The following is a 10,379-nucleotide window of genomic DNA, read 5'->3' as shown; positions in this document are numbered from 1 at the left end:
CATAATATATATGTATATATATATATATATATATATATATATATATATATATATATAGGCCCTTTATTTTAATACATGAATATATAAAGATTAAATAATGATTCGAATATGCAGGGAGACCTTCCACCTCCTTGCCCTTCCACAAAATATGAAAGTTTGACAATTTCATTGATTCTTTTTGCTTCCCTTCTGTCTGCATCCCTTGCTTAAACATAATTTAGGCCCTGAGTATGTACCAAGACACAGCAAAAAAAAAAAAAATACTACTACTGCTATATACCGTGCTTACTATAATATATTATGTATCATATGCACACATGATAATTATATGTTTTTATATAGATATAAGTATAGTCATGGAATAAATTAAGTTTGATAAAAACAATGGACCGTGATACATGTAACTTAGTATAGGCCCTAAAAAGATCATTACTTCGGTTTGGTTTGGACTTGGAATCGTAGGCCCCACAAAAGTGATAACTACATTGGTACGCGTTTACAGGCGTTTAATATGTGTATATGATCACCTAGAAAGCCTTCAAGACTAGTACATCGTATAATGTGAGCTTTCTCCTTGAGTCAAATCCAAAATAACACAAAGAGGTGCACAATGGTGACCTTTTACTAAAAGTAGCACCTGCATGCCGGAGAGAACAATCAAAAATTTTGGGTATAACATACGAAAAGATTTTGATGGTCGAAATTTTTCAGTACCCCTATGATCTAGGCTTACTAGCCTATGTCATATCTCATACGAGTCGGGAGAAGTACTTTATTCACTTACGATTTAGAATATTTCAAACAAAATACAGAAATTGTGTAAACGAGAATGAATAAAATGCGTTGATGCAATTTGGAGAGGTATTTACTAAAAAGTAGATCTAGCGAGAGAGAAAGAAAAAAAAAAATCTGAACACGCCGCGTTCATTTTGGAATTGCGTAGCACAGCAGCAACGAGCTCTAGCGATACCCTTGGAATTTCCCATCAGCCTGCACGGCGGGCTCATAGCGAGCTGGCTATGCGCATGCGGAATAAGTCTTCTTTCGCACACATCCGGAATGGTGTTGTCATTACTCACAACGCGAAAATTGACATATTTTGCGAAAAGATGACTTTTGGAAGAAAAATCACACAGTCTCGAGGTCAAAAAGCGTAGAGCGTTTGCTGGAGAGTCTATTGCACTGCAGAAATCCCTGCGAATTTGTTGAGAGCTTGGAGCATTTGCTGGAGAAATTTCAGCCCCTGCGGTTTCGCGAAAGTAGGGGAAATGGCAAACAACAACGCTGGCAGCAGGCAGACAACACGGGTCGCCGTTCGGGGAAGAAAGCGGACACATGCACCTCCCGTGTACAATTACAATGGAGTTCACAATTCGTATGAAGATAAAGACAACGATTTTCTATGGTGAGACAAGAGAAAAACTTAGCGTTTGCTTTGATTTTTGCGACTGATAATAACCTAATTTCAATATTTGTCAGGCCGTAGTGTAACAAATAAAGCATTTCAGAATTTGACGAAGCTCTTATTACGCTAAATGTCGTTCCTCTTTTTATGCCAGTCCAGTCACCGGCACGTCAATACACGACGTGTGCGTAAAGGAGCATTGAAGACTGTGACGTGTGTTCAGTCAGTTCCATTATAGACCGTCACTGCCATTAGCGTAGCGTAACGTGTTAGATCTAACTCTTGTTACATAAATCTGAGTGAGGATCGTAGTCAGTAGTAGACTAGTGCAGTGTGTAGTTTAGTACCAGGCAGTAGGCCTACTACTGTACTAGTAGTCTATACTTGGGTGACCCGCACCTCGTCATAGTTAATGTTTGCCCATATTTGAATCACATTTCGCCACTGATATTCTTTGAAATCCCACTCACATACAGGAAAAATGCTGAAAATTCCAATGGAATCACAAGTTCACTGATCGATATTGAAAATTTGCAGCTATCGTCGTCGAACGCGAACGATGTGAAAAAGTTGCGCGCTAAGGAAGGGGCCCGCAACTCGTCACCCGCTCTCCCATAGACTTAGCACGTAAAAGACGTGTGCGGGTGACCGTGATGTTCCCATAGACATACACGTAAAAGATGCGTGCGGGTGACTTTTAACACGTATTCCTATAGGACTATGAAAATTTCAGATTTTCGCGGAAAAACTGTTCGGTTTTCACCACAATTTGCTTGGTTGTGGTAGCCCTGCCAAGTTTCAAGCGTACAGAACACAGTCCCGGGCATACATTTTTGTTTAGTGCGCTCAAAGCGATTTTAAGCGGGGTGACGGTATTCGGGCCCCTGACGAGGTGCGGGCACCTCACTATACTAGCAGTGTTAGCAGTACTGTAGGCTAGTACTACTACTAGTACTTTCTAGTACTAGTAGCAGTGAGTAGACAGAAAGATCCGTCTGTCCGGAGGAGTCTTTTTATTTTTTGACGTTATCGCTCTCCTCCGTAGACATACGGAAGTTGATAGTACACATCGCTGTGTGGATGGTCTTAACCACTGTCTCTATGGAAAATTGGGTGAGGTGTTGTACCTCACCCTTCTCGATTGCGTCTAATTCACGGCCCTAGGTCGGCAAATTTAACTTTTAAGCTTGTATAGCAAAATCAACATTTCAAGAATGCACTGCACTCACCAGATTAATGCACTTGTCAATGTAATGACTCACCCCACTACCCCCGGACATGGGTGCGTCATTTCCTCGTTTGGTCCGTCAAATTTGTGACCCAGGTGTGCGTCACTTTACCAGCTATGTCCGTCAAATTTTTGACTGAGAGGTGCGTCAAAATCCCATCATTGTCGTCAAATTTTTGACCGAGGGGTGCGTCATGGTACGTCACTTGGCTATGGAAAATAACACGCATTATTCTGAACCGAGGGGTGCGTCATGGTATGCACTTGGCTATGGAAAACTGCACGCATTTTTGCACGCTACCAGTACCGGATACACGTATGTACCGCGAGTGAATTTACAGTGAGCGCTTTCCCGCGGCAAGTGAAAATCAAAGTCGGGAAGCGTTTTGGAGTAGGCCTAAGAGGGAAAAATGCTTGCCCGAATCTGGCAAGCAAATGATTTAAAAGCCACCCTTTCTCCTCACATTTTCTTTCCAACAAACTCATGAAATCACGCATACTCAATCTCAAGCCAGACGGACTATTTAGCGATATAACGATTTCAACCTCACAGTACTAAATAGTAAAATCAAAGATCGTATACGGAATTCCGTATACGATCTTTGGTATACCGTTGCGTGGTGCGTACTGCGCGTACCTGCAGTATAGTAGCAGGCAAGTCGAGTGTTAGTGGTGCTCGACTCGCTCGCTAACGCTGTGCAATTCGCAAGTGAGCAGCGTGCTCGTTATTCCTCATCGAACGTACATCGTCATGTGTTGCATTCAACCAGACTAGAAATGGCCGCGCACATACAGCGCATCTGCAGACAAGTCATGGCCAGGTGACTATGGATTGCATGCACTATACATTCGGAATATCGTAGCAGCAGAGTGATGTACGGTGAATGACGGTACGGCTTACAGGGCCAGGGTAAGGGAAACTTGCCGAAACTTTGAAAAATTCTGTTTACGAACCGAAAGAAAATGAAAATGCGTGAATAAAGCGTATGCAAAAATCCTTTCAGTATTTACGGGGTGCGTCAAATGTACCGAGGATGTCCGTCAAGAAAGTGACCTAGGTGTTCGTCAAAAACCCCGTGTTGTCCGTCAAAAAAGTGACTGTGGTGTTCGTCAAAAACCCCGTGTGGTCCGTCAAAAAGTGACTGTGGGGGTGCGTCAAAAACCCCGTGTGGTCAGTCAAAAAATGACCATGACGCACCCATGTCCGGGGGTAGTGGGGTGCGTCATTACATTGACAAGTGCATAATGAGTAATCCAACATTTTGGTAGAATTTTCAATGTAAAACACACATCAATCAACCAGCCCGTCACGTCGTCACGTTCAAACTGCAGAAACATATGAATCTGTTAGCCAATCACATGCGAGGTAGTTTCTACGTGTTTTTTTATTAAAACGCGTACCTCGCATGTGATTGGCTAACAGATTCAAAATGGCGACTTACCACAGCTAGCGACCAGCGATGTTGCGATATGGATAAAATTTCTGCATTATAACCTAGTTACTGTGAGTATTTCGATTGCACAATGTGAGAGATTTACCCCAAATATTGCTGCATAATGTGTCATGTAAAGTCAAACTTGTTTGAATATTAAAAAAATGTCTGAAATTTGGTTTATCGTAACGTTTGATCTGTGCGCTACCGCTGGCAGCGAATCCACACAGGAGCCAGCATCATTGACTTCAGTCTATATAAGGAGGGGATCCGTGAAGCCAGACGCAGTCTCTGCGGAACATTTCCCCGACGACCAGATACAGACCGATCTTTTGGTCAATAGTGGACTAGTAGACATATCTGCCTGTGCTGTTAGTGTGGGCTTTACTGACAAGGTCAGCCAACTATGGCTATATGAGGTATGTGACCTCTCTACAGTTAGGCACCTATTCCTACACCACAATCCAGAACAATGACCCTGCAGCTGCAGCAGGGTCATACAGGACATGTTCCTGGAGTAATGCCATTGGATGGGTTTCTCAAGAGTAAAACACCATAATATTAATAAGTCCATAGATCTGGATTAGCAGCAGGTCTAGAGGATGGATCTAAATCTAACGTTAGATGACAGAGATCATTCAACAAAGACACGATCCTAGCTAGAGTAAAACGCCCAATTTTCGGCTGGCCTCCAAAATCCAGACACTTACAACTTATCACAAGCCAGCAAATTCTACTGTCACAACACACGCATATCACATCATTTCACATACTGGCACACTCGTGCACCTCAGGAAAGTGCCTGAGCTGAGTCACCTCCAAAAATCCATCTAAAGTAAAATCCCCAATTTTGCCGTCAAAAACGCAGTATGGCCGCAACTTTTCCAAAGGGCGCGCAAATTAGGTCCCGTGTAAACAATCGGGTTGCCGAAAAAGCGCTAAAAATTGAAAAATTTCTTCCGCTGTTCTGTTGCGAGATTTTTCGCTTATCGCAAGCTCAGAGTGTGATGGTATCCTCAAAAACTCAAAAGAAAAACAAAATGTAAGTACATGCTGATGCAGTGAATAAATGTACAGGGGCTGAATGCATGTGCAGAGTCCCCAAAATTCGGACACGAACGGGCACCACAACGTCCCCGATGCAACCTTGCGCCAACAAGGTATGGCGCGCGCTTATTTTTCAGCGGCCCTGTATGCGTATTGACATTGCACGCGTGTCCGAATTTTGGGGAAATGACAAAGTGATAATATTTGGGGATTCTGTGAAATTTTATGATATATAATATTTAACAAAATCAATATTGGGAAAAAGTAGGTTGATATATTTTACATACATTATTATAGATATAATTTTGTAGAGTATTATTTGAGTTGAACAAATATTGCAAAAAAGCTTATGTAAGTGTCCGAAAATTTGGGTTTTTACTCTAGTTAGAATTAGGTCAGATACACTAATCACAGTTATTAATATGTGTTTCATACTGATTACTGCATAGCCCAGTCATAGGGCCTACTTAGTGTAAAAGTGGAATTGTTTTGCGTGACTAATATTTCACACTTGGTCGGGTAAGATGAGTCTCGCATGTTTTTAGTTCCGCAAAATTAAGACACCAACTAGTACTGGAACGTATGGCAAGCAAAAATATTTGCGTGCTTTTATTTTCGCGCTAGTGACCAAGTTGCATTTGCAAACAAAGCTGATAAGCTGCATAACTTGAAGGCTCCAGCAAGCAGTTAATGAGCGCACAGTGTTGAGAAAATATGCATTTTTGAAACAAGTATCTTCACCAGCACAAAAGCAACTCCCCATGGGCCCATTTTGTCATCATACTCTGTGTGCTAGGTGGATGCATACACGTACATATGTTTGTAACATTAATGTTTACATGATTGCAGTCTGGTACGCGCCCTGTCTTGCCTCGCTTGATGGCAAGTTTCACCACCACCACCATAACCTCAGCAAAGCTAGAGAGCGCCAGTCATTAGTGAGTGTAGGGAGAGTAACGCAAGCTGCCCACGATTCGACCACAACGGTGTCCAAAATTTGACCGCCTGCTGCATGTACAAGCCAGAAACCGATACACTTCTGCGCGTGGTCGAACCGTGGCATAGGAGGTTGAACCTTGGTGTGGGTGCCAATATGCATCATCAGCCAGTGAGCATGAAGCAAGTCTAGTGCAGTGGATTGTCAAACGATAGCTTGTGTGAAGTTTTACAGCCTTGAAATTGATGCTGCATTTCCAACATTCATCTACATTCATCACCAAAGAGTCTTTTGAAGCTAACATGCTCCTGTTTGTTAATTAGAAGTTTTGGACAAGTGATTAACCTACAAAGAGCCTAATGAATTATGAATTCATGAGTCACTGAAATTGGTAATATTCAAACTCATCATTAAATGAGATTGTTCAGTGGTGTCGTGCACATTTTGCAAGAAACCGACTCGTGCGTCATGGGTGCACTTTTGCAGTTGATCAGTAAACAGCTATGACTCCACATGTAATTCGTCTGTCTTGTTTGCATGGTTAACTCACTCATGACCATTACAAATCCACATTTTAAAAAAAATACAAATGAGTACATTTTTTAAGAATACAAATGAATAAACCAAGAGTCATTGTCTGGGGCGTGACGTTTGTGAGTGTGATTGTGTCTGCGTATGGCTGTACACACATTGGGATTCAAAATCATTAGATGTGAATGGCGCGACAATAGGCACATTGTATGCACATGGACGGGTACAACACACAGCTTCATGTACAAGTGATGGTAAGGAGTGTTTTCAAGGTATTATCAACACTCCAAGGCATGGAGTTAGCGAAAAGCTAACCACACCATTAGATTCAGCACATACACTGTACCGGTAATCTGAAACTACATGTAGGCTTTCCGATACATGCATGGCACCTGCTGGTTTTATGTATTGAAGCAGATGCCAACATACAGTGTACACTGTATGGGGTTATATAACCGCACCAGCGACCCCAACCCGGTTACAGTGCCCTGCGCCGGGGTTAGGGGTTATACAATGTATGTACAGGTAGGTGCCATTCTATTAATGTTGACAAAAATTTATTGTCAGAGTTATGTATTAGTGTTCCAATAAGATATTGAGATTGACTTTTATTAATTTATTAATATCATAGAATTTGATTGTCATATCAACCGAAAAAAATGTATTTAACCCGCTGAGGACGAGTCCCGAGTATACTCAGGCAGGTGTCTATGGGAAATGCGTGTTGTAGCAAAATCAACCCGTCCTCCGGGGGTTTAGGCGATGTAAAAACCGCATGTCAAAAACAGTGCACTGTGTTTTTCCATTGTGTCTTATGGGAGTTTCTTATCAGATACACCTGTATGGCGCATATTCATCTAGCCTTCTGGCAAGGCCTCGTGGCTGTGAAAGAGACTAACTGCAAGAGAACGGGTGAACGCGAGACCGAGCGGCGCAGCCGCGAGGCCTTTTTGAAACCCTATAGGGTAGCGGCCAATCAGCGACCGCATTGCTCACCACGCTGTCGCATCTAATAAATACGCATAAGTATGCATGTCGGCGGCTCGCTCATCCGTAGCTGCCTGCATTGCCAGCGCAGTGTTGACACGTCCTCATTAGCATACCAACTGCGCTCTGACTCATGAATATATGAATAATTCATATTCGCCTTCGTCGGGAGGCGGTAGGGAAAAAACCCTAGGTTTCAAAACGCCTCGTGGCTGCGCCACTCGGTCTCGTGTTCACCCGTTTCTCGCAGTTCTCCGTATGGTGAGTTAGTCTCAATCTTCAGCCACGAGGCCTTGTCAAAAGGCTAATGTTCATCTGGCCTTGTGCAAATGTGTAGTCCATACCTGTCATATTAAATAGATTATGTCACCTGCGGGGGCATTTTGGGGCTTGGAGCGAGCTCTGCCACTTGAATCCAGGCATAGCGCATGCACACATTTGATGACCACAGCTGGACGCTATCAATTGCGCCCCAAGGTCACTCTCCCCTCCAAATCTTGTCCCCGTACCCAACTTGCTTCGCGGGGACGAGGGGCAAGTCCCAGCGAGCGTTCACATTATGGTTTTGGAAGAGAAAGTGTGGCAGTGTGGCACTTTCCCCGCATCACGGGGACCAATGTGAACCCGGGGTTAGTGGGTGATTTCAAGGTTGGTGCTAGTGCTGGTGTTAATGCTATCTCCCAATCAACTGCCTTAAATCAAGCTCCAACACCGACGGTCAGATTAATGCACGCGATAACGATCACAATTATCAATCCCAACACCTAGTGTTATCTTCACACCACTGCAAAGTCCAAGGATTGCGCTGGCATTGCATGACAGAAAAAAACTGTGGTGCTTGGTTTAAGTCACGTTTTGAAAGAGGGCAAGTCCAAGATAAGGTCCCCTCAGAAGGCAAAATTTCATCTTTGCTCAATATTGACATGTTTGGTATCATTTTGAAGCTTATGAGTTGAAGTTTTGATTTCCATGGAGGAAAAAATTATATTATGTAAATTTATGCAAATTTCAAGGGCTTCATTTGCATAAATGTGAAACACAGCGTTACGTATGGGACATTTATAAACATTCATATTAATTCAAAGGAAAGCAAATGATATTTGATTAGTATGTGGACATAAGAAGTTCATCAAATAGTTTAACTTCTTATGAAAATTTAGGGATTATGCCAATGATTATGCAAATTAGCTCGTGTCCTATCATGAGATGTCCCATACGTAACAAATTGAGGTCATTTTTTTAGGTTTTTTCTGAAATTGCTAAGGTTATATAAATGCCCTTTTGGAAAGTTCTAATTTATTGTTTAGAGAAATTAAATACCATAGAAAAAAGAAAAAACAGTAAAAGGAATATCTTTTATTAGGCATTGAAATAATGTTACGTATGGGACAAATGCGTTACGTATGGGACATCCTCATACATAATGCATGTGAATGCATGTAGCTAGCTGGGAAGGTCTCTCAGTACACAAATGGTCAATCATCCTGGAGAAAGCATCCCAACATTGTAGCTACTTTTTGAGTTATAGACACTTTAAACAATACATGTACTTGACTGAACAATTTTCAGAAAGGGGGAGGGGAAAATGGCAAAATACACAATGAAAAATCAGCATTAAAGGGATGGTATAGTTTTTTGCAGAAATGGGGATTCAGTTTTCAACATTTAATGAGATGATTGGAAACCAATTATATGAATTACTAAAGAGCATACAATCCTAAGACTAGAGGAATTCAAAGTTTAGTGATGGAGATCCAATTTGAAATGGTTGTGATATAAATATTTAAAAAGAATATAAAGTAAAATGATTTTTTTTTATTGCAAGTGATACACAAATTGTCCTTATTCAGGTTTCAATAATACTGAGGTGTGACTCGAATCAATGACCTGACTGCTAGACAGACATCATATATCTACTCGATCACTGGGGTTCCACGCAGCAGGTATTGCTTATCTATAAAAATTAATATTTCTTGTGTCAAGTTGTTTTTTATTGAAACGAAATGGCAAACTGCCCTTCATCAATGGAAGTAAACACTTTAAACTATTCAATTTTTCAGTAGTAACTATCCTGATAAAAATAGGGCATACATACTCAGGTTGGTCATAAAAATATAGAATATGATTAAATATGATTATGATGGTAAATATTTGGGGAATATTGTTCCCTTGTCAATCTGGATCAGTATTTGAGTAGTTTCAACTGATTCAATTTCAATAATTATGCAAAAATTTGTTTATGGGTATTTTGCAAAATTACTTTGCAAAATACCCATAAACATGTCTCTCCACACACTAAACGAATGGGGGACAAAGGGCATGCATACTCAGGTTGGTCATAAAAATATAAAAATATGATTGAATATGATTAGGATGGTGAATATTTGGGGAATATTGTTTCCTTGACAATCTGGATTAGTATTTGAGTAGTTTCAACTGATTTTACTTCAATAATTATGCAAAATACCCATAAATATGGTTCTTCACACACTAAATGAATGGGGGACAAACTGTCCCATACGTAACTGTCCCATACGTAACACGTCATGTCTGTCTTTAATTAGAAACTGTAATTAGAACTTTTTGCCTTATGACACGAAACTTACCTGTGATAATCTTGAGTGTTGTGACTTTCATCACAGTGATTTACAAGTTGTAGAATGATATACTTTCAGAGAGTTTTGAGGTTGAAAAAAATGTTCAAAAAAACAAAATTTTTCTGGTCCCATACGTAACGGCACATATTTTCTCTTCTAGAATATAATTGTGAAGGTCATTTTTCTCCATTTTTTGCATGATTATACTTCTCCT

The 10,379-nt window shown here is 41.0% G+C and overlaps 1 protein-coding gene across 1 annotated transcript in view; it reads left to right on the top strand.

The window, feature by feature from the left end:
* Positions 1–1,060: 1,060 nt before the first annotated feature.
* Positions 1,061–10,379, top strand: part of LOC139726620 (E3 ubiquitin-protein ligase COP1-like) — a 60,837-nt gene continuing 51,518 nt past the window's right edge. Inside the window, exon 1 of the mRNA XM_071637609.1 lies at positions 1,061–1,405. Coding sequence (XP_071493710.1) covers positions 1,269–1,405 — 137 coding nt within the window. The 5' untranslated portion in view covers positions 1,061–1,268. The remainder of the gene's footprint in view (positions 1,406–10,379) is intronic.

This window comes from Diadema antillarum, unplaced genomic scaffold (genome assembly GCF_040938485.1).
Source record: "Diadema antillarum isolate AM-2024a unplaced genomic scaffold, OU_Dant_1.0 seq00000094_RagTag, whole genome shotgun sequence".
Lineage (NCBI taxonomy): Eukaryota > Metazoa > Echinodermata > Echinoidea > Diadematoida > Diadematidae > Diadema > Diadema antillarum.
This window is presented reverse-complemented; position numbering and strand designations above follow the sequence as displayed.